Consider the following 22,251-nt stretch of genomic DNA (forward strand, 5'->3'; position numbering starts at 1 on the left):
TAAACTATAAAATCACTTTATTATCTAAAGTGCCCCTGCTGGCACCTATAACCCCAGGGTCAAGCCAACCCTACAAGGAAACAAAATCAAGAGGTAAGGTTTTTATATATATGTATGTATGTATGTATGTGTGTGTGTGTGTGTGTGTGTGTATATACACACACACTAAATTATATATATATATATATATAATAAAATAAAAAACACCTTACCTAAACCTTATATAAGTAACACACACAAACATATATTTTACTCTGCAAAACAGTGCCAGCTAAATGTGGCTTGTTTCAATTTTCCCCCAGTATCACAGGAAGCCGTGGTTGTCTCATGTAGTAGGTGTGCTTAACATTAAATTTCATTTCTCTTTGGCTCCAGATTTAACAACAGCTGCAACCTTTCTGTAAATGACTAGACCAATGGAGCCCAAATACAAATATTTTTACAATCAGTGTTTCGGTAATTCCAAATCTGTAATTCCAAAAACAGAAGTGCTGGTTTAAGTAGGTCCATCACTGGCCTTTTGGTTGACAACTTCAGGGTCTGCATAAATGAGAAACCCTGTAAAAAGACTATCAGTCCAGTATGGGTCAAAGAACAGTCCATTCTGTTCTGAGTAGAAGATCTGAAGCCAGACCTGATCATTCTTCTTCAGACGTAGAACTGTTGATCCAGATGCCACATCATGGTTCCCTGTGTTGCCATCAAAGGTTTTTATCTTGTATTGCCCGTTATGAACTAGACCAATGGCCAGGTGTTTGTCGGCCAGTGTGATGTCATAGGTGAAGAAGTACACCCCTGGGATACCGCAGAGGAATTTGCCAGTGGTAACATTGTAATGACCACCCTCGTTAATCAGGATGCGGTTGAAGCGGATAGGAAGGCGTTCCTTCGGGTAACTTTTAGTCATGGCCACAGAAAATGCTGATCTAGCTCCTGGGCCACAGCTGCATACTCCCATTACACCCGCCTCCCCCTCATCCCCCTTGTCCCCCTTTACACCAGCCACACCGGCCAGGCCTGGAAAGCCCCGCAGTCCCCTCGAGCCCCTGAGCCCTGCTTTTCCAATTACTCCCAATTGACCCTTTAATCCCTGTTTTCCAAGATTACCAGGATGACCAGGATCTCCTATTAAAAAAAAAAAAAAGTCATGAGGGGTTATTCTCATATTTATTCAGTGATTATATTTCAGTGATTAAAAGTTCAGGTTCAGTAATTAAACACCCTCACTGCCTTTTTATGCCAACCTTATGCGTTCAGGGGGTTCAACACAAAAACCCAGTCAAGATTTTTACTGCGCCTTTCTTAAAGGTTGTAATTATTAATTTATATGTAATTACTATTCAACCTTTAGTTACTGTTCATGTGAAATATTATAAACATTATACATTTTAGCTTAAACTCTTCTGAGTGTCATTATTTCCAAAGTCAGTTTAACTGGAGCAACATGTTCCAGGTGTCATGGGCTGTATTCTGTTCCCAGTATCAGTACCAATACAGACAGAATTGCTCTTTGTTTACTGGTTGATGTAAAGACCTTGGATGCCACATGTAAAATATTATCAGAAGATACAAACATGTTGAAACTCTGCTTCTCATTTGGGGTTTCTTTTATAGAGCTACAGCAATGCACAATGCCTAATTTTGCTCATTAATGTTTTTTACTTCTCATAACATAATTTGGAATATGGAAGTCATTTACAGCCATTTAATACAAATTTACAACATTTAATACATGTTTCTCTTAATGTACAGTGCAATGGTAATTTTTGCAGATTTTTTTTCCTGTGATATTTTTTTAGCCACAAATCAACACCTGTGGTATCACAGACAAATTAAGCTGTGTGCTGACAACTTTGGACATTTCCAACAGCAAATGAAGCCAGCATTACTCCCTGGTTTTCAAAATTACATGCTACAAAGGGAGCTGAAGGGCATGTGACAAGTGGATCTCCAACCTGTGATTTTGTTCATTCACCTGCTTCAACCTCTGTGCTCATTTTACTAAAGGAACTTATGCGGATGTGAACACATACCTCTGTCTCCCTTGTCCCCCTTGTCCCCATCTTTTCCATCCATGGCATCATTGCCGGGAGGTCCCATCCTGCCCATAGTGCCAGGAATTCCAGGGGACCCTGGGCTGCCAGGAATTCCCTGCGGCCCTGGAAAACTGCAGACAACTTGCGAAGAATGTAAAGTGAAGTTTTTTCCCTTCTTGACAGTTGAGCTGGTTGAGTCAGTAGAGGCAAGAAACAACAGGCTGAAAGCGAGTGACAGCAGGAGCATGGTGTGGTCTGCAGGGAACAAGAGCAGACAATTCAAATATGAAATACTAAATGCAAAGAATTCAAAACTGAATTGCTTGAAGACTTCCATAGATGTGCACTGTCGAATTCTGATTCTGAAAGGAAAACAAATACTCACTCATAGTCAGGAGACAACGTTCAGCGCGCACCCTCGATTTCCAAGAATGATGCAATTCCGCAATTAAAATTTACGTTCCTCTTGATGTGTCATCACAGACAGGAATTTAAAAAATGAAGTCAAATTATTTATGTATCAAACTGAAAGACAACATTGCTCTTCTTCCAGCACTTCCCTGCCTCTGCGTCAATCCTGCTCGATGCGCCGAGTCATACTTTCACCATGATGTCACAATGGAACTGAGACACAACGATACAATCATGGCTATCCACTAGGAAATTTATAAACTCATGATTGAATAAATGACAAGGAGCGGTATGGAAATATCCTTCATTTTGCTCATGATGACCACAACAAGGTGTTTCCCAATGTGCAGATGTCATGTTCAGGTCCGCAGCCAGGAAACATAAAACCAGAGCAGACTCCCCACAAACCAAAAAGTGCATACTGGCAGAGAACATTTACTGTAAACGTTCACAGAGTTTTATTAAAAACATCATTGCTCCATCACAGGATCAGAAACACAATGTCACATTCCATGAGTGGGTCTGGGTACATAGATGCAGAAGTCACCACTGGACCAAAAAGGTGAATATGTTTTTATTTTTTAGCATCACTCGGAAATAAACACAAATGCAATTACACTGATGTGCAATAAAAAGAACATCACTGAAGTGATGCAAACACAGATCTTGGAAAGAATATAGAAAATAAAAAGGCTGCATTTTAAAAGTTAATGGTGGAAGAGCAGCAGTCCAGACAGTTCTATACACATTGATTAATGGTTCACTGGCCCAAGAAGGATGCCATGGGGTCATCAGGTCGGCTTCTCTTCATACGGAATGCTTCCATCTCCTCTTCAGTGGGTTCCCTCACTTCCTTCAGACTGTTGTAGGGGCGCTTGCGCTCATCTATTTGCATTATTTCGGCTACATGCTTCAGCCTTTGGTCCTCTGCAGTCAAAGCCTGGGCCACAAAGGGAAAAAAAACATGCATCCATTAGGTAGCTGCTTTTGTGTTTTAATAATATGTTTAATGACATGCCCCAAACACATACATTTCTTAACAAAATCAGTCCCACACACAATATGCAGGTGCACCAATGAAAATGAAACAAGTGCTACTCTTTGGAGTATAATTGGGCAGGAAGATAAATATAAAATCACCACTCAATAGACATTTTAGGGTAGTGGAAAATTGAAAAATTCTCACCTTTTTCAGCTTCTCATGCTCATCATCACTGCTGTCAGATTCCTTCTTCTTTTGTTTCTTGTCTTTTTTCTTTTTCTTCTCTTTCATTTTGTCTTGGTGCATCTGGAGTATATATGTGAATTTTTTTCAGCATAGAAACTGTAGTAAAGGCGAGGCCAACCCAGAATAAATACATTCATTTCTAACCTGTAGGAGTGTCTTTGGTTCCTCTTCTTCTTCATGATCTTCATCAAATACAACACAAGAGGAACTGCCCTATAAGAGTGAAAACAGTGTTATATTACAGTTGATCTCTATATCTTACCATTAAACTGAATGATTAACTGCATTAGTGCAAACTTACCCCGATTTTCTTTCCAGCATCTCCAGTGCAGTAGCTGAGTTTGACCAATGAGTGGCAGCACTTGTAACCCCAAAGTCCTTCTTTCCAATAGGAGCCCCAGATGCTCTAGCAAACATGCAACAAGCTTTTAAGCCACCCAGTAATGACTGAATGTCAAGTCACAATTAGGTAACAATCTACAACAATTTGCAATTTCCAGGGTCACCAGGAAATACCAGATGTTGTTTGACCCAGGTTATGGTTCATCAGGACATGAGAGGTGTAAAGGTGAATTTCCTTTATGGACATCCAAGATGTAATTTGTTTTGGGCTTTGTTCCTAATGAAAAACTTCTGTATTTCTATATAGAAATGCTACTCACAGAATGGTTATTATTGAAGACATCCTCTTCGTATTTGGAGCGAGCCACAGCTTTTTCCTGTCCCTTCAGCACTGCTCCATGTCGGGAGTACTCTACATAATCCTCGGTCTGTGCCAGAAGCAGCTCCCGAGGTGGAGCATCCAGGTGCTCCTGCCCACCATACTGTAGGACAATGATCAAACATTACAACAATACAAGAAAAATGTTGACATATTGGACAAAGTGGTGAGACTGCCACTTAAACACAACAATTAAGCACTTTTCAAAGACAAAATGTTCTACACATGAACGGAACTTTCAAGGCATCCAATAAAACAATATGAATAATATGACTTTTGGTGCCTTAATGGCAGCAGCTATGCTCATTTTTGAGCTTCTTTCTAATCTGCTGTTCTGTCACAATTATAAGTAATATGGTATTCTGCACATTATCATACACAAAAATATCAGCTTGCACACACACACAAACATTTATGTTCGTCTTAATGTATTTTTTATGCATTTGTTTTTGCATAGCTTTGTGGTACAGTGCACAGTGAATAATAGTTGTATGTGGCAAATAAAGAATCTTGAATCCTGAACGTCACATGCCTGTTTTCTAGTGACTGGTATCACCACAGGTCATCCGGCCCCTCCTCCACAAGTCCACAACTCATTATCTGAGTGAAACAATGTTACACTTCTATGTTCTTCAGCCGATCACGCCCCAAAGCGACAATGGACATTTACAGTCCAGTTTTTTTTCCCACAAGTCCTATTTAGGCAACATCTCACCATCCATGAAATGATAAATAGGTTTCATTCAAACAGAGAAACACTCTACCTTTTCTAAAATGCTGGCTTTTTGCATGTCCTTGAAATTCTCCTTCTTGACTTTAAAGGACTGATGGAGCAGCTCCAGTTTGGTGGGATCTGCTTGAAGGTGCACCTCTGAGCCCTTTTCATAGGCCTCCCAGGCAAACACTATGTTTAAGAAAAACATTTAAAAAGATGGAAAATACATATATTTAATGATGTTTATGTTTAAGTATTATTTTAAGAAATCAGTGGTTTTGGAGCCCCTACACTGTGTCTGGGCCATGGTGATTGTGTCTCCAGTGTAGCGTGCAAAATTGTCGCCAGCATATCCCACCCTGTCAAACAAGCCATTAACACACAAATCAGTCCTCCAACATTTCATTTTTTTTATTATCAAAAAATGTTGAAACATACTCCTCTGGAATCTTTCCAGTGTTGGAATACGGGTTCTCCCTCATGGCTCTTGTTTTTGGGTCATAGTACGCAGAGTTTGGATCCAGATTTCTTAGGTACTATTAAAGCAAGACAGAAAATAATGAATAAGAAAATTATACAACGTAACAAGGCCAGGCAGTGGTTGCAATATTAATCAGAAGGCTGACATTCTGAAAATGAATGTTTATTCTTTATTCACATATTTTGTTGTTTCATAATTAAATTGTTGCATTATGTCATTATCAACCTATAAAAACAATATATATGACTAGTGAACTGGTTATGACTTAAGAACTAAGGTCAACACATAAATATCCAAAATTAATACTAATTCCTATGACAATAAAAATCCAGCTCTATTAGATGATGCATTTACATTTACAGCATTTATCAGACGCCCTTATCCAGAGCGACTTTCAATCAGTAGTTACAGGAAAAGTCCCCCTGGAGCAACTTGGGGTTAAGTGTCTTGCTCAGCGACACAATGGTAGTAAGTGGGGTTTGAACCTGGGTCTTCTGGGTCACTACCATGATGCAGCCATGCATTCACAGCCTGAGAGGAAATATTGGACTTACTTTTGCAATGTCCTCTCTGATTCGAAGATTCCTCACAGTGATGCGTCTTTTGGAGTCAAAATTCTGCCCAGGCATATCAATATCATCTGCATACTTATCCTCGTCCTCATCTTCACTGTTAGGTTCCCGATCCTGGAATAAAACAGGAAATTGGGAAGTCCAAATGAATAACTACACTGTAGCAATGGTTACAAAAAAAGCTTGGTTTCCATATAAGCCATGTGTGAATTTAACCCTTACTTGTTCATCATCTTCCAAGTGCCTATGTGAACTCTGAAACACACAACATGCAACATAAGACCCTAATGGAACATTTTCAAGATTTTAATAATGCATAGTAATAATAGTGAAAACTTACAACTTGTTCAAGTTTTCCTGAAGCCAGCTCCTCCTGAAGTCTCTGTGCCTTCAAGGTTCTCTTTGCCTGTGAAAAAAAAGCCAATCAGAGAACTAATACATTGCAAATTGAATAGTATCTGAAACACATACTTTGCTTTGTATTAAAAATACGATGTGACAAAGAGAAAAAAAAAAAAAAAAAAAAAAAGGCAACGTGACTAACATCAATGCTGATTGAGATGACCAAGCAAATAAACTAAATTAAAAAAGGCAGGGAAAATACAAAAATATCTGAGGTCTCTGTATCGATACAGTACCACCACATAAAATATCAGAATATATTGCTATATTGATATTTTCTAACACCTCTACATGAGACATAAAAGCTTTAAACCCTGTTGGAAGGAAATGTAGATCGCAGCTATCAGTCTATAAAGGGACAGATTTTGTTTGTATTCTACTTCATATAAGATAAAAAAGAAATCAGCTTTTTTTTAAATCAGCCAACACACAACTGGCATACTCACCAGATCAACTTTGGCGTATTCTTCCACTATACGCATGTGATCATCTGGGTCATACCCATTCCAACGATCTCTTTTACCATCATAATCCAATTTCAGTGTGATTTGCTCCTGCTCATCTGGAGCAATGCCTGTTCCAGTGAATCTTGCCCCCACCTTCCTTGGTCTCTGTTGGTGACCCCAAAACATATATAACCAAAACGCCTACAAATGTCTAGAGTTTAAAAAAAAAAAACTGCAGGCACCTCAAAGCAATCCTTCTTCTTGTGTGTCATGGCGCCACAATTTTCGCATGCTCCTTTACGGAATTTAGTGCTGACAGATGTCTGTGATGCCATATAGAACATAAAAATAAAATAAAATAATAAAATTAATTGATTGTATGAAGCTATTAAGTTAAAACAAAAACAAGAAGGAACTGCTAACCTCTGGAACACCTCTCTTGTACCATTCTCCAATGGATGAAAACTCTTCCTCCTTTTCACTCTGTGGCCTCTGATGCTTCAAAGTAGGTCTTTTTGATGGGTCAATGTACCAAGGCACAGATGAAATGTACTGTGGAATGTGAGGGTTAATGTCCCTGTGAAGAAAATTGACAAACAATTAAACACACATTTCTTATATATAGGGGTGTTAGAAAGTATCGATACAGCAATATATCAAGATATTTTACATGATGATATTGTATCAATACACGCACATCAAATGTCAATATTTTTGTTAACAAATTTACAGCTGGGTACCTTAAATTACTGCTTGGCATTTCAGGCAGAGTGAAACCTCAAAATTTGACCGACCAATCACAGCATCTTGTATTTCACCTCTGTTTTTACATTTCAGTTTTGTGACATGTATCTTATCGATAGATCATTGCCAATACACACAGCTTTATATATATATATATATATACACACACACACACACACACACACACACACACACACACACACACACACACACACACTGTATAGGCCAAAAGTTTGGACACCTCCTAATTCAATGTGTTTTCTTTATTTTCATGACCATTTACATTGGTAGATTCTCACTGAAGGCATAAAAACTATGAATGAACACATGTGAAGTTATGTACTTAACTAAAAACATGTTTTATATTCTAGTTTCTTCAAAAAAGCCACCCTTTGCCCTGATTACTGCTTTGCACACTCTTGGCATTCTCTCAATGAGCTTCAAGAGCTGGGTGAGCTTCTTGCAAGGTGTTTAGCTGGCCCCTTTGCCTTTACTCTGCAGTCCAGCTCACCCAAGTCATTGTCCTGTTGAAAAATAAATGATCGTCCAACTAAACACAAACCGGATGGGTTGGTATGTTGTTGCAGGATGCTGGGGTAGCCATGCTTGTTCTGTGTGCCTTCAATTATGAATATATCCCCAACAGTGTCACCAGCAAAACACCCCCACACCATCACACCTCCTCCTCCATTTCCACTGGTCTAATGTCCATTCCTTGTGTTTCTTGGCCCCTACAAATCTCTTCTGCTTGTTGCCTCACCTTAGCATTGGTTTCCTGGGTGCTATTTGACCATGGAGGCCTGATTCGCGCAGGCCCATCTCTAGAACAGTGGTTCTAGAGATGGGTCTGCTGCTAGAACTTAGTGTTGCATTTATCTGGTCTCTGATCTGAGCTGCTGATAACTTGCGATTCCTGAGGCTGGTGAATCGGATGAAGGCAGAGGTTACTTCCTTTCCTGGGTCGGTTGTTCCTTATTTGGCCAGTGCACACTCGTTTTTCTTTAGTTAGCTGATTGATTCTTGCCATAAAATGAATTTTAACATTTGTCCAATAGGGCTGTTGGCTGTGTAGTAACCTGACCTCTGTACAACACAACTGATTGATACCCCATTGATAAATTTGACTAACCCTTTTGGCCTGTACTGTGTGCGTGTGTGTGTAGATTTAATATATCATGATATATTAAAATACGATATATTGATATATTGAAAATGCAAAAACAGAGTTGAAATACAAGATGCTGGGATCGGTCTTTCATGTTTTACAATTTCACTCTTGCTGAAATGCCAGGCAGTAATTCAAAGTACCCAGCTGTACAGCGCCATCTACAGGAGTGAAGGTTGCAGTCGCACGCTGACTCATCTCTACTGACCTCTCTAAAGAAAACACTTGACAGCATCACATGTTGGACTACATTTGTGTACAAAAATATAAATATTTGATGTCCCTGTATTGATACAATATCACTATGTAAAATAATGCTGTATTGATATTTTCTAACACCCCTACTCAATGAAAGTGAAGTGATAGTCATTGTAAAACACTGCAGCAAAGCACACAGTGCACACAACAAAATGTGTCCTCTGCTTTTAACTCATAACCTTTGGTAAGCAGTGGGCAGCCATGAGAGGCGTCCGGGGAGCAGTGTGTGAGGACGGTGCTTTGCTCAGTGGCACCTCATTGGCGCCTTGGCGGATTGGGATCCGAACCAGCAACCTTCTGATTAAGGGGCCGCTTCCTTAACAACTAGGCCACCACTGCCCCTATTCTACTCTATTAGTGATGGAAATGCACTTACTTTCCCTCTTCATCCACCTCTGCTGGAGCATTTCCCAATTTCCGCTGCTCTTCCAGTTCTTTTTTCTTTCTCCAGTCTTCTCGAGTCATTTTCTTGGGCTCCTCCAGTCCCACTATGCCGCTTTGGTTCAGTTCATTTTCACCTCCTTCCTGAGGCATGGCTGCTCCTGAGTGATTTTCTGCTGATGTCACTTCTGTTGTTTAAAAGGAACGTAAAGGTAATGAAAAGGTATAAGGTGACATCAGAGACAAATATATATCGAGTATGTAGAAATGCATAATTTTGTCATTCAAAATTAGGGTAGTGACCAGTGACATTAAAATGTAATTTTCTTAGCCACTATATCATTTCATGATGCTTATAACCAATTTAAAGCATTTGTTAGAAACTGTGTCTTGCTCACTGGTAATGCGAGGGTAAGGGAATGCCTGAGAAAGCATGTGATTCAAGTTTAATTTCAGCTATATACAGATTAGAGGGTACTTAATGAAATTAAACAATTTGCTACATATAACATTTACACGAAGTGTAATACTGACAAAGTGCACCTGAGTGACAAACCGGGCTACATAAAGTGCAAACATGGGACACAATGCAAGCAGTGCAAGAATAACATTTAAGGCAAACTAAACACAGTAAGCAGTAAACCAATTAAATGAATAAATACTGCTGTGCAAAATTGAACAATGCAATAATATCACAATGTAAACATAGAAGAGGTTGTGTTTAAGTGTGTATGTGAACCAGAAGACCCAGGTTCAAATCCCATTTACTACCATTGTATCCCTGAGCAAAACACTTAACCTTAAGTTGCTCCAGGGAGACTGTCCCTGTAAATACTGATTGTAAGTCGCTCTGGATAAGGACGTCTGATAAATGCTGTAAAATGTAAATGTAAATCTGGAGCAAACAGCATCTTCACCAGCATCATCATCAGAATCGTGTCCCTCCAGTGTCGGTCTGCCCGTGGGGTTTGACACGTTAACTACTGTCGTGTTAACACGTACACAAATTTCCCTCCGCGGTTCGTCCCAAACGTTTATTCCTACACTCTTGGTGCTAAAACAAATTACAACAAATAATAACTCGGTGCACAATCCAATACTTACCTAATGAAGAAACCTAACAGTCTACCAATTACAAGAGTTTTATATAAATGTTATGTTAACTCGCCTTTTTCATTTACCTGTGTTTAATTTCGCAGATGTTGGCTATAATCCCAAAACTAAACGTTCAGAACCTCACGTTACAGTCCGCCATCTTCTGTAGATATTTTACTGGCGCTTGCTTCTTCTCCCAAAGCTCAAGATGGTTGATTGTATGACCGCCACCTACAGGGCTGGAAGAAGACATGCTGCTAGAAAAAGGGAGTGTTAGAGAAAGATTGGAATAGATTGTTGTAGATCGCTACCACTGAGCACAGCGATGTCCTTGATATTTTAGTTTCATTTGTTCATGAAATTATGATTATTATGTGTGCTAAATCAACGCCGCAGGTTGGCCATTGCTAACTTTGCTACTTAAAAATTCATAGCTACAGCCTTGATTACATTTACCCCTTTTAGTCACTGTGCAGTGTCCAGGTAGATAACCAAAGGAATGTAGTCAGAAGAAGAAGAATTGAATTTACAGTTTATTCAATGATATTTAAAGAATGTGTGTACAGATCATTTAAACCTCTTGTAGCCAGGGAACCACCCCAGGGCAGCAGTAAATAGGTAATTAGGTACAGCTGCGAGTGGCCAGGCACAGAGACACTCAGCTGTGAACAATTAATTGCAGTGTTTAAAACGACCAGCTAAACAAAAAAGAAAAAAAAAAAAAGAAAGAAAAGACTGCCTGGGTCCTGGAGTAGAGATGACACACACACACACACACACACACACACACACACACACCAGAGTGTGGCACATAGGATTTTAGTTTAGCCCTTTTAAATACTTGGTAATACCAGTAAGCAGTAACAGGAATGTATAAGAAAGGTTGGGTTCACTGGAGTGGACTATTAATTGCATGTATTTGTGGAACCAACTAACATATTTGCATGGCATGATTTTATTTTGAGTGTGCGATTTTGTGTTTCTATACTCCCCTATGAGGATGGGAGCTTTTGGTGACCACATGTATATGCATGTGTGATACTTAATCCATTCAATGTGCAACAAACTGTCAGTCAGCATTATGATCACTGTGAATAAAGTTGTAACGAACACTCATTTTTGTCATGCTCAAGATTAGGAGACCATGCATGGTTTTTAAAAAAAACTTGGATTACTCCCTTTTTTTTATTTTAATAATTCAAACTATTTATATACTCAAGTGTCTTCATATTGTACCTCTTTTTCTTGATCAGCTCATTCACATCCTATGTGCACAAATAATAATGATTAAGAGTGAACCCACTCCCTTTATAGCATGGGTCTATCTTTAGTGGGGCCCTATGACTAAATTTTGTATCAGATTTCAGGACCCAGACTCTGTATACAGAATATACACCTGTTGCAAGCTGTAACATGTCTCTCAAACTGGGCACAGACAAGGGGGCTTCTGTCAGTCAAGCTTTTAAAAAAAAAAAAAAATCAGGTCAGTTTTTATTAAGTCCTCGTCTTAATGGGCCCATACTGACAGGGAAGCTTTGCCCTTCCTTCCTCCTTGTTCCTTTCTTTTTATACTGTGGCAGCGTTTTATAAAAGGGTGTGGGTGTATCTTTCAAGTTACCAGGACCGCTAAATGCAGCCGAATTGGTTCTGTGGACATTATGCAGTGTGTGCAGAAGTGCTGGGCATAGCTGAGAGGGGAGACTGGACTGAATGAAGCTCTGAATCTCGGAGCACCACAGAGAACCTTGGAGCAAAAGGTGTGAATAAAATCCATCTAAAAAATTGAGGGATCACTTCTTTGATCTTCTGAGGGTTGGTAAGATTTTCCTGTTAACTTGTGCACAATGTAACTGTCTATATAAGATCTTGTAAGAGTGATAACATTTCTGATGCCATGTTATGTGATTTGTAAGGTTGAGTTATTACATTTTTGGTTTAAATGACATCCTTCTAATGCTCAAACTTGACCAATAAAACTTCTTACATTTATTTAGTCAAACTATACAAAGAGAAAAAACTGTAATATATGATAACATAATGGCCGTTTAATATATAAAACAATTATGTATATTAAAATCCTGTAAGATTACAAGTTAATTGTGAATTTAATTAACAAATGATCTTATCTGAATGTTTTATCATTTTCTAGGTTGAAAATTATCATGCAGACTGACAACCGTTCAGGTGGTGTGTATTTTCAGACTTTGTATAATTCAGACAACGTAACAGTACAGGAACAGATCTGATGACACTGGAGCCAGGAGCAGGGCAATGGAAAGCTGGGTTTTAGAAGGGGATATCTACTCATTTCATCGTAGTTCTCCACATACTTTCAGTCTGCCAGACAGAGATGGCCCAAACCGTGTTGAGATTTTTGACATAACCAACCTCCCCAGTCAAAGCAGTGCTATATCTGAAACAACCTGCCTGTGTGACATTTTTGGGGATGATTTTGAGATAACATCACTATCGCGGAGCCCAGCCTCAGCCACATCTCTGAAAAAAGGGATGGATGCACTTTCAAGCACAGATGACAACTGTTCCTCTGGATCTTACAACACAGCCAACAATTCAGAACCACACAGTGACTCCAGTGAGAGCTTTCAAGATTCCAAGGACAGCATCCCTGGAACACCTGCAAAAGATCATTTTTCATCTACAACAACTGACTCTTCTGGCTCTACCTGGCCTAATCCTGAACATGAAAACACTACAGTGAATGATGTAGACCCAGCATTCTTGACAAATGCTGCAATTCTTTCAAATTTAGGAAGCTCTGATCTACAGATCAACAGTGAATTCAAAAGCAGGCTCAACTCTCCTGAGCAAACTGGCCTCATGTCTATGAATGTTCCACAGGAAAATTATACTTTAATACCACCTAACACAAGTTTCACAATGTCATCACCCAACATCAGTCCTGTAGAGCCTAAACTAACCATGACAAAAAAATCAGGAGAAAGATCAAAATTACAGTCACCAAGGGAATCAACACCATCACCAAAGCTTAACAACATCAATAATGTTCCAGTGCTTACCATTTTACCTGAAGCTAGAGAAAGTTCTATCATTTTTTCATCTGAACCAATCGACACAAGACCATTACCCGCTGCCAAAGATTTCAGCCCCTGTACAATCATACCAGAATCTAGACAGAGTTTCACAGTATCTTCACTTGAACCAGAGGACAAAACACCATCACCAAACATCAAAGGTGTCTGTCCTGTACCTGCATTTAGCATAATACCTGAGTCCAAAACAACAACCACCTCATCACCTGAAATGAGGGGAAAGACGCCATCACCAGAACTTAAAGACATTTTTGCTGTGCCTATGTTTAACATTATACCAGAATCAAAACAATGTTCCATAGAGCCACTTAATGAGTTGAGGGGAATCAAAGCATCACCAGAGATTGAGTTGCTTCCAGTGTTTTCAGCTAGATCAGAATCCAGAGAAAGTTCCATAGTATCATCACCCAAACTCATGGGCAATTCACCATCACCAAACATCAAGGAAACAAGTTCATGGCAAGTGCTTACCAGTATTGCACAAGAACCTTCTCTAACATTGAAATGTGAACAGATTGTCAGATCAACATTACCAGAATGGAAAGACAACATTTTTCTAAGGGAAGCAGGAGATACACCTGTGGTACCTGCATCTGATCAAAATAGGTCTTTATCAACTGATGCCCCACTAACTGAACAGAGTCTGACAGAATTTTCCAGAAGTCATCATCTGTCATCTGAAAACAGGAATGAAATCATGCAAGCAGAAGAGCTAGATTGTATGAATCGAGGATTTGGAAGTGTAATGGATTACAGCAAAGACAAGGACTTTTCATTTGAGAAGAAAAGTGATGCTAACCCTACCGAATCCCCAGGCATAGTGGCAGCATTGACGCCTTCAATGTTTACATATACACACTTTTCCCCTGAAAGCATGTCAGCTGCTTCTCCTCAGCCTATAGATTCTTTGGAAATTAAAAACATGAACGATTCCCACCCTTCTTTGGAAGACTTGCTAGATTTAGAAAGTCTTTGCTCCACATCTGAAACAAGTGATAACACCTCCATGTCAAAATACATGACTGCCTCACATGTATCAAGAAGTGCAACCTCCTCACCTCAAATTGTTGGTTTGATGTACAGCGTTAATTCCCCAGAAGCCAGTGAGAGGACACAGTCACCGGAGATCAGAGGAATAACCTACAGTGTTTTATCACACCATACAAAGAGTTCAACAAATTCTATAGACAACACACCAGAGATTGAAATGTCTGGGTCCCCTGAATTGTCCTGTTCAAACAGCACACACAGCATCAGCAATATTACACCATTACAGCAGCCAAGAAATGTAACTCTCTCTCCTGATATCAAAGGAACAAATTTATCACATCAGCTGTCTTCAACCACAGTTGAAGGCAAAGCTTATTCATCTGAAAACATATCTTCAGATCTCTCACCAGTAAACTCTGCCACTTCAGCAGACTCAAGTGGAAATGATCCTTCACTGGTATTTTTTTCCAGACCGTCTTTTGAATCTGCTGATAAAGGACATTCACATGATGCAGAATGCTGTTGCGTCTCTGGAAACAAAGTCTCAGACACTCCATCTGAGGTTGGATGCTCAGATGTCCTACCAGAACAGAGATTTCTAGTATCTGAGTCAAAAAGAAATGTCTCCATGTCAGAGCATAACCAACAGACCCAGTTATCAGGATCATTAGTTGAAACCCTTTGTTCCAATACCAATTTGAGACCAGACACAACACTGACTTCTGACTCTAAGGAATCTTCAGCCACACTGCCATCTGAAGGGAAACAGGAAAATGGACTTTATCAGTCAGTAAAAATGGAAACAGAATCAGCAGGAAACTGTAGGAGGTCAGACCAGATGCCTGTCAAATTCAGGGAAATCCCCAGTGTCTGCCATGGTGACTGCAGTGGAGACTATTACTGCTGCCAGTGCCAGAACAGGGAGCAGGGTGCAGACAGGGAGGGGTCAGTGAAGCAGGCGTCAGAAACGGGGGAGGGGAAGAGAGACAAGGGCAGAGCAGAACAGGTTGAGCTGTCAGTCAGTGCCAGGAATAGAAAATGGCCTGCACACCACAGTCTAGCTAACACAAGCACTGACCTGAAGTCAGAAATTCCAGCCTGCTGTTATTCTGAGTCTCTGCTTGCAGCTCGACAGCAACAGACTCAGAGCAAAACACCGAAATTACAGCGAGAAAAAGACAAGAGACATCCCAGGGGACTTCCTTTCCTGTACAGGAGGAGAAACAGTGCTGGCCACTTCTCCACAGGCTACACCGGTGAAGGCTCCAACATGGGCAGTGAGCTTGATGAGGCAGACAACGAGGTGAAATGGCTAACAGATCTGGCATTTCAGAGTCTGTCAAGCCCACAGATGGACTACTTGGACATTTACAATTCAAGCCACAGGTCGTCCACAAACATTTCACAGCCTTCTACTGAGGAAAGCACAGGTGCCAATGCATGGCTATCCTATGCAGACTTCCATGGTTCAGCACAGCATGAAAGTAAGGACACTTCGCACCAGATTTATGATATTCCAACCAGAGATCCTACAAAGCACTTTGAGATGGGAAGTTTTGAATGTGTAGATGTTGCCCTGGAGAGTAGGGAGGACAGTAATAAGGGAAAGAGAACAGTGCCTAAACGTCAGATTCATCTTAAGAGATTTGATGCAGGATGTTCTAAAGATGCTCTAATTCAACAGCATAAAACAGGGCCATGCGAGGCTGGTTGTATGTCAGACTCAGATCAAGCTCTCGGAACGCGACAGCCATTGTTACTGTCTGAAACGTCAAACAGAACAAAAAATGCTTCTTGTCTGATCAAGAATGTTTTGTCAAAAAAGATGCAGAATGGCAGCCAGATTACCAACAAATGCAAAAACGCAAGTCCAACTGAGGTTCCTTACAATCCCCATGAGATCTCTAGTGATGCTACTGACATGGAACATTGCACTGCAGAGCAAACTCCACACAGTATCCAACCAACGTTGCACCTGCTGGACAGAGATGACTTAAAACAGAGAAAGGTTGGGCCAAAAGTGCCTCCAAAGCCAACTCATTATACCTTACCGTGTTCTCCAGAGTATATACCCCTCAGATCGGACACCAAGGAAACAGATGCTCCTTTAGAGGTCAGAAAAAATGGAAAACTTTGCTCCAGGGGTAAAGAGAGCCAAACGGTTGACAGTAACATTGTTGAGAGACAGAGAAGGGACTCAGCGGAGATCAGAGGTGCCACCCAGTCTGTGTGCATGCAGAGGAAACTGGCAGACACTGACCAGAAAATCAATACCCAGCAGAGTGCAAAAAGTCTATTCATGTCCAAATCTTCAGAAATTACGCTCAAACCCTGTACCAAAGAGAGCCAGAAGGAATCTGTGAAAGTTTCTGTGTCTCCCGATCCTGAGACTAAAGGCAAAAATGAAATTGGACTTTTAGAAGAAAAACAGGCAAATAATTCTAAGCCACAACTTGCTGAAGTAGAGGGCACAGAGGATATCAATGGACAAAATGGAAGAAAACCCCCCATGCACAAGGTGAGGGATGTGAAAAAGCTTGTTAAAAACCCAAATATGCTTTCATTCAAGACTAAAAGTACCAATACATCCACGCAGGATGGTGCACATGAGGCAGGAGTTAAGGTACAGAGGAAATCTTCACCACTGCAAATAGAGTGTTTGGCCATCAGATGGAAAGAAAACAAAGGATGCTTTAATGAGGAAAACAGGGTCACTTTGAAGACATCCGATGAGAATGTATGTCAACAGAGTCCTGAAAATAACAGGAAAAAGACAACTCTTGATGTCACAGCAAAAACAATTTCCCCTGTAAATGTTTTAATGCCAGGGTCACAGCACAAACAACTAGATGCGGTAGCCAGACATATTACTTCTGTTAGTGTTTTGGATCCTAACAAAGTAAAGAAGGTTGCTGTAAAAGAAGCACAACAGAATAAAAAATCATCCCTTTTAATACAGCAGGACTCTACTACCGCCTCTCCAAGCCTAACGCCTAAAAGCTGCAGCCATTCCGTATCCATGATCCTAAAGGAAAAGGGCATGCAGGCTGACATTGGGCTATGTGATGCTGGGAATGAAAACAACAGTAACTCTTGTACACACGTCAACAGGCTTGAAGTGCCATTACCGGGCTGCAGTGTGGATGGCACGGCAGTTGAATCATCCCAGTCCACAACTCTTTTGCACAACAATTCTTTGCCCATATGCATTCCCAGACCCCAAGAAGATGTGACGGTAATATTTGAGGAAAATTGCAATTCAGAAGCAAGCACTATATCCACCGCTTGCAGTGAAAAAATACATTCACCTTTGATACTTGGCCAAGAGCAAACAGAGGTTATTCATGTAAGTAGTAATGCCAAAGGCAATAAAGTACCATCAAAAGAGATAGAATTACCAATTCAAGTCAGATCCATATCTTGTGATAGATCCAAACCAGTTATACCCACAAAACCATGGATAGAAATAAAGTCAATTGTAAGTGAAAAGCCAAAATCAGACACGCCTGCTGGAAAATATAAAACCGACAAGAGAAAATCAGAAAATGTTCCCACATTGAATGTAAATCCATTAGTAGGAGCTGAAATAAGTCAAGTAGTAACAGCAGAGGACTTCACCACACCACCAGAAAGACAAATATCAAGCCTCTCTCATAATTCAGCATCAGTTGTGTCAACTGACAGACAATCACACCAGTCGTCACCGGTTGCAGAATTTAATGACTACATAAGCTCAGTGGAGACCAAGCAACAAAAGCAAAGCACAGCCTGTGGTCATGAATTGACCACAGCCACTCCAAGAGACTCTAAACAACCAGCAGTACTGACCCCCAACCGCATGAAGCAACCAGTGGAACCAGCACCAACACAGGCCACTTGCTGTGTCCCGCAACCTGCTAAAAACATACCCAAGAATCAAGTTCAAACTGAGGCTTCTACACATCACTTCTACACATCAGATGACCCTCCCAGCTATGATGAGCGGGAGAGTTTCGGCCCATACCACCTGGCCGACCTGCCCCCAAAAAGGTGCAACAGGTACCATGTGGGCCCAAGGCATCCCCATTGTTCCTGTGGCACGAGCTCCCATTCATACTCTAACCAGTCCCGTCAGAGTCCACGCATGCATACCCCCCCCATGGCCCCACAGTCCCCCAGCCAGGCCTTCCCATTCCATTTTGTGCCACCACAAGCCCAAGTACGCCCACATCAGTGCAAAGTGGAGGGGCAGCCTCTAAACCACCAACCTGGATCACCTAAGACCAATCATACTCCTCCTATATTCCACCCTTTCAGTCAATCACCTGGCTGCCCAGCCCCATCTGGGCAGCCAAGTGGAAGTGAGCAGCAGCACACTCCAGGACAGTCCCTTGACAGACGTCCAGTCCACCAACTTCCTCAAAATCTGCCAGTTGCTGGTGGCAGACATTACAGTGAACACATCCATCCAACCTCGATGCCTCCAATGGAGCCTAGAAACCAGTATTTGTGTGGTCCACAGGATCTGGCTTCCTCTTTTGGTCCAGAGTATGGGAATGAAGGCCTAGGTAGCGGCAGTGTCCTTTACCCTGAAAGTGCTGGTGGACTTGGTTATGGACAAAGCCCTCGACGTGTGCTGCTAGATCCTGAAACAGGAAAATATTTCTACATAGAGGTGCCAATGCAGCCTCTTCGAAAGATGCTTTTTGATCCAGAGACCGGTCAATATGTGGAAGTCGTTATTCCACAACAGGCTCTGTCCCATTCCGGCCTGTACCCTCCATCCACAGGCCCTTACTCATCTCTGCACGGGCCAAGTCTGTATGCTTCACCATACCTGCCTTACTCTGTTCCACCCCACTCTCAAGCTCCTCAGCCACGCCACCCTGAGGATCCTGCCCCCACAACACTACACCAAGGCAGCATGGGATTCATTAACCAAGCAAGCCAGCTACCGAAGCCAGAGATGCAAGAACATCCACGTTTGGATCAAAGCTACTTAGAAAGTATGTACTATATTCCAACTGGCATGAATGCAAGTCCACATGCTCCACAGTCAGACTGTTATAGCAAGCCTCCTAACTTACCTGTTTCAGGTGGACAAAGATCATGAGTTTTAAATCCACTGCTCACTATTCATCTCATACATTCAATAAATTATGTTTCGAATGGAGCTCAAACAGACAGCGGAACAACAGTGAGCAGTGAGCTCTCACACCTCCAAGGTTGTTAGTTTGAATCCAGACTCTGGCTTTGTGTGTGTGCAGAGTTTGCATGCTCTCCCACCATGTTCAAAGCCATGCACATGATCCTAATGTCTTGGGATGGGTTCCAGCATCCATGACCCTGCTTAGGAACTGACGAGTGAAGGGACATAAAACAAAGTTACCTGAGTTATTAATCCTTAACTATATTGAATGTTAAGGTCATTTTCATGGATTAAGCCTGTTCGTATTCTAAAAGTGTGTTTTAATGCTGAACTTTACTCAATACCACAACAGGTTAATTTATGCTGTAAAAGAGTCTATATAATTTTTTCATCAAACCATGTCCTAGTTAGCTTACATTGTATATAGCACTGTCTAAATTGCTAAATGTACAGTACCTGATATGTTCAGTCATACGTTTGGTTCTCAAACTATAATAGTGTAGATATGGATAAATCAATTCCATGGAGTATTAGATGATTGTTGGATTGATAATAAGCAAAACGATAGTATCAAACTGCACATTTTTTTTATTTATGTGAACTCAATAAACATGCAGTTATGTTTTGTTATGTTCAATCAAGGATTTTAGTGTCTGTAGAAAAATAAATATCAAGGGCTTTAGAATCATATTATTAGCTTATCCAGGGTTCTAAAACTTACAAAATTGCTTATTTGACATTTTTTTAATTTCTGGAAATAAAATAAACTTTAAAGTTGGAGAATGGTTACATATTTCAATACAGCACCACTGAACAGGCTCCACCATTGCATTGAAATTTCCTATACTCTCCTCATTCTTCTATTGCCCAGCTGACAGCGCCACTTAGTGGCAACATGTATACTTGTGCAACAATGAACTCGACAAGACTGTGTTCTGTGTAAATACAGCAATCTGATGATATTAACATAGATTATGATTGTGACACTGTTATTAAAATTTTGCAGCGACACGCTAAAAAAGTTAGAAAGAAGGCAATTATGACAGTATATTTTGCTGATATCTGCACATTGAGGATATTTACTAGATATCACATGGTCACAGTAAAATCTGCTCTGTGTGAAATTTGGTTATTTTTGGTGGTTCTCCCTGAAAAATAGAGGATTAGCTAGGGTTGGGATCCTACATATTTAAGAAATGAAAGACACAGGAAATAAAAATATATAGTCAGCTTTGGGCTGTCTGACCATATAAGGCTGTTTCCGGAGGAAGTGTCTTAAATACAGATTTGAACACTCCCATTGAGACACCAGGTGCATTGGGTAATGCCTGAGTCCTTTAATATGCTTATGCTTGGTGCCATGGATACTGAAAGCTACGTCACAAACAGGAACATGAAAATCTTGACCTGATGATGGACGGGGAGGTTAAATGTTCAAGGTGGAGCAGTGCCTGGGACTGTGGTCTTCACCTAAAAGTTTCAGTGACAGATGTTTTTTATTTTTGACCATATTGAAGTAATTTAAAACATGTTTGCATTTACATTTTAACTATTTGCATTAATTATTATTACTACGATACCTCATATGACATTTCATCACACGCTGTCCTTGTTACAATGAAGTTTTAAATAATAAAAGCCTCCATCTCTATCTGTCTCTCATGGAAGAGGTTTTATTTTTAGAGGTTTATTTTGGGTGTGGTCCTGGATGATGTAATAGTCTCAGCATGCTGGTCTGCTGTTTGATATACATCTCAGTGGAGAAAATGTTGGAATGTGGGAGTTTACACATTTAGCCAGTAGTTAGACTGACCTCCTGCACTACAACTATGAAGTAGAAATTTGCCATATAAAAGTTGTTAATACATGGCATCACAACTATTAGAAACAGGAAGTGACAAAATGAACATTAAAATGCTTAAAATGGTTAAAATGTATCTGTGGTGGGCTGGATTGCCGCCCCAGGTGAGTCCCCACCTTGCAGCCAATGTCTCAGGATGGGCTCCCGGACTAAGCGGTTATGGACAGTGAGTGACTAAGTGTGGTTAAAGTGTATTTGGTGGGATAATATAATCTGCAAGGAGTAGGGGATTCCCCTTTGCCTACAAAACAGAAAGTGTTAAATTTTTATGCTATGAGTTAAGAGGGACATAATAACCCTTCTTCTTTCAAAATCTTTTTCTCTTTTGTGTCCTTTTCATTGTCCCTACATTCTTGAGAATGTACTACTGTCACATTCATGACAGTAAGAAATGGGGCAATTCATCTTCATATTCAAGAAACTCTTGAAGACCTATCGCTTCCTAATACTGCAACATATAGTCATTTTATTTGCTATGATTTATGTAAATTATCCCGCGAAGACTTCCCAGTGGAAAACATTTTGTTGAGCCCCTGATTTTAAGCA

General features: G+C 40.5%; 3 protein-coding genes across 8 annotated transcripts; 1 reads left to right on the forward strand and 2 right to left on the reverse strand.

The window, feature by feature from the left end:
- c1qtnf2 (C1q and TNF related 2) lies at window positions 1-2,642 on the reverse strand. Its single transcript, XM_028960449.1, has 3 exons — window positions 2,422-2,642; window positions 2,034-2,291; window positions 1-1,125 (listed from the first exon to the last, which is right to left on the reverse strand). Exons 1-3 carry the CDS (start codon window positions 2,423-2,425, stop codon window positions 497-499), a joined length of 891 nt encoding a protein of 296 aa, XP_028816282.1. The 5' UTR covers window positions 2,426-2,642; the 3' UTR covers window positions 1-496.
- A 355-nt stretch (window positions 2,643-2,997) lies between these two features.
- Window positions 2,998-10,899, reverse strand: slu7 (SLU7 homolog, splicing factor). 2 transcript variants are annotated; one of them, XM_028959981.1, is made up of 16 exons: window positions 10,742-10,899; window positions 9,556-9,748; window positions 7,436-7,589; window positions 7,255-7,335; window positions 7,013-7,177; window positions 6,505-6,570; window positions 6,387-6,419; window positions 6,147-6,278; window positions 5,550-5,647; window positions 5,403-5,470; window positions 5,161-5,300; window positions 4,338-4,499; window positions 3,977-4,081; window positions 3,820-3,888; window positions 3,634-3,735; window positions 2,998-3,387 (listed from the first exon to the last, which is right to left on the reverse strand). In XM_028959981.1, exons 2-16 carry the CDS (start codon window positions 9,711-9,713, stop codon window positions 3,208-3,210), a joined length of 1,713 nt encoding a protein of 570 aa, XP_028815814.1. In that variant the 5' UTR covers window positions 9,714-9,748; window positions 10,742-10,899; the 3' UTR covers window positions 2,998-3,207. The 2 variants fall into 2 exon arrangements, with proteins under 2 accessions (XP_028815814.1, XP_028815815.1); XM_028959982.1 differs by having other exon boundaries at window positions 10,729-10,860.
- A 1,234-nt stretch (window positions 10,900-12,133) lies between these two features.
- Window positions 12,134-21,495, forward strand: LOC114767976 (uncharacterized). 5 transcript variants are annotated; one of them, XM_028959980.1, is made up of 3 exons: window positions 12,134-12,471; window positions 12,805-19,009; window positions 19,044-19,398. In XM_028959980.1, the coding sequence occupies exons 2-3, from the start codon at window positions 12,927-12,929 to the stop codon at window positions 19,261-19,263; spliced, it is 6,303 nt and encodes a 2,100-aa protein (XP_028815813.1). In that variant the 5' UTR covers window positions 12,134-12,471; window positions 12,805-12,926; the 3' UTR covers window positions 19,264-19,398. The 5 variants fall into 5 exon arrangements, with proteins under 5 accessions (XP_028815813.1, XP_028815812.1, XP_028815808.1 ...); XM_028959979.1 differs by having other exon boundaries at window positions 12,135-12,471; window positions 12,805-17,234; window positions 17,313-21,495; XM_028959975.1 differs by having other exon boundaries at window positions 12,135-12,471; window positions 12,805-21,495.
- The last annotated feature ends 756 nt before the right edge of the window (window positions 21,496-22,251 follow it).

Source organism: Denticeps clupeoides, chromosome 18 (genome assembly GCF_900700375.1).
Source record: "Denticeps clupeoides chromosome 18, fDenClu1.1, whole genome shotgun sequence".
Taxonomy (NCBI): Eukaryota; Metazoa; Chordata; class Actinopteri; order Clupeiformes; family Denticipitidae; genus Denticeps; species Denticeps clupeoides.

Excerpts from the sequence above, each read along its gene's own strand:
- slu7 (XM_028959981.1), bottom strand. The coding sequence starts at position 9,713 with ATGCCTCAGGAAGGAGGTGAAAATGAACTGAACCAAAGCGGCATAGTG. Across the intron at positions 5,471-5,549 it reads ACTGGAAAGATTCCAGAGGA|GGTGGGATATGCTGGCGACA; the intron begins GTATGTTTCAAC and ends CTTGTTTGACAG. Across the intron at positions 4,082-4,337 it reads TCTTCAATAATAACCATTCT|AGCATCTGGGGCTCCTATTG; the intron begins GTGAGTAGCATT and ends CATGTTTGCTAG.
- LOC114767976 (XM_028959975.1), top strand. The coding sequence starts at position 12,927 with ATGGAAAGCTGGGTTTTAGAAGGGGATATCTACTCATTTCATCGTAGT.
- c1qtnf2 (XM_028960449.1), bottom strand. Across the intron at positions 1,126-2,033 it reads GGGGGACAAGGGAGACAGAG|GAGATCCTGGTCATCCTGGT; the intron begins GTATGTGTTCAC and ends TTTTTTTAATAG.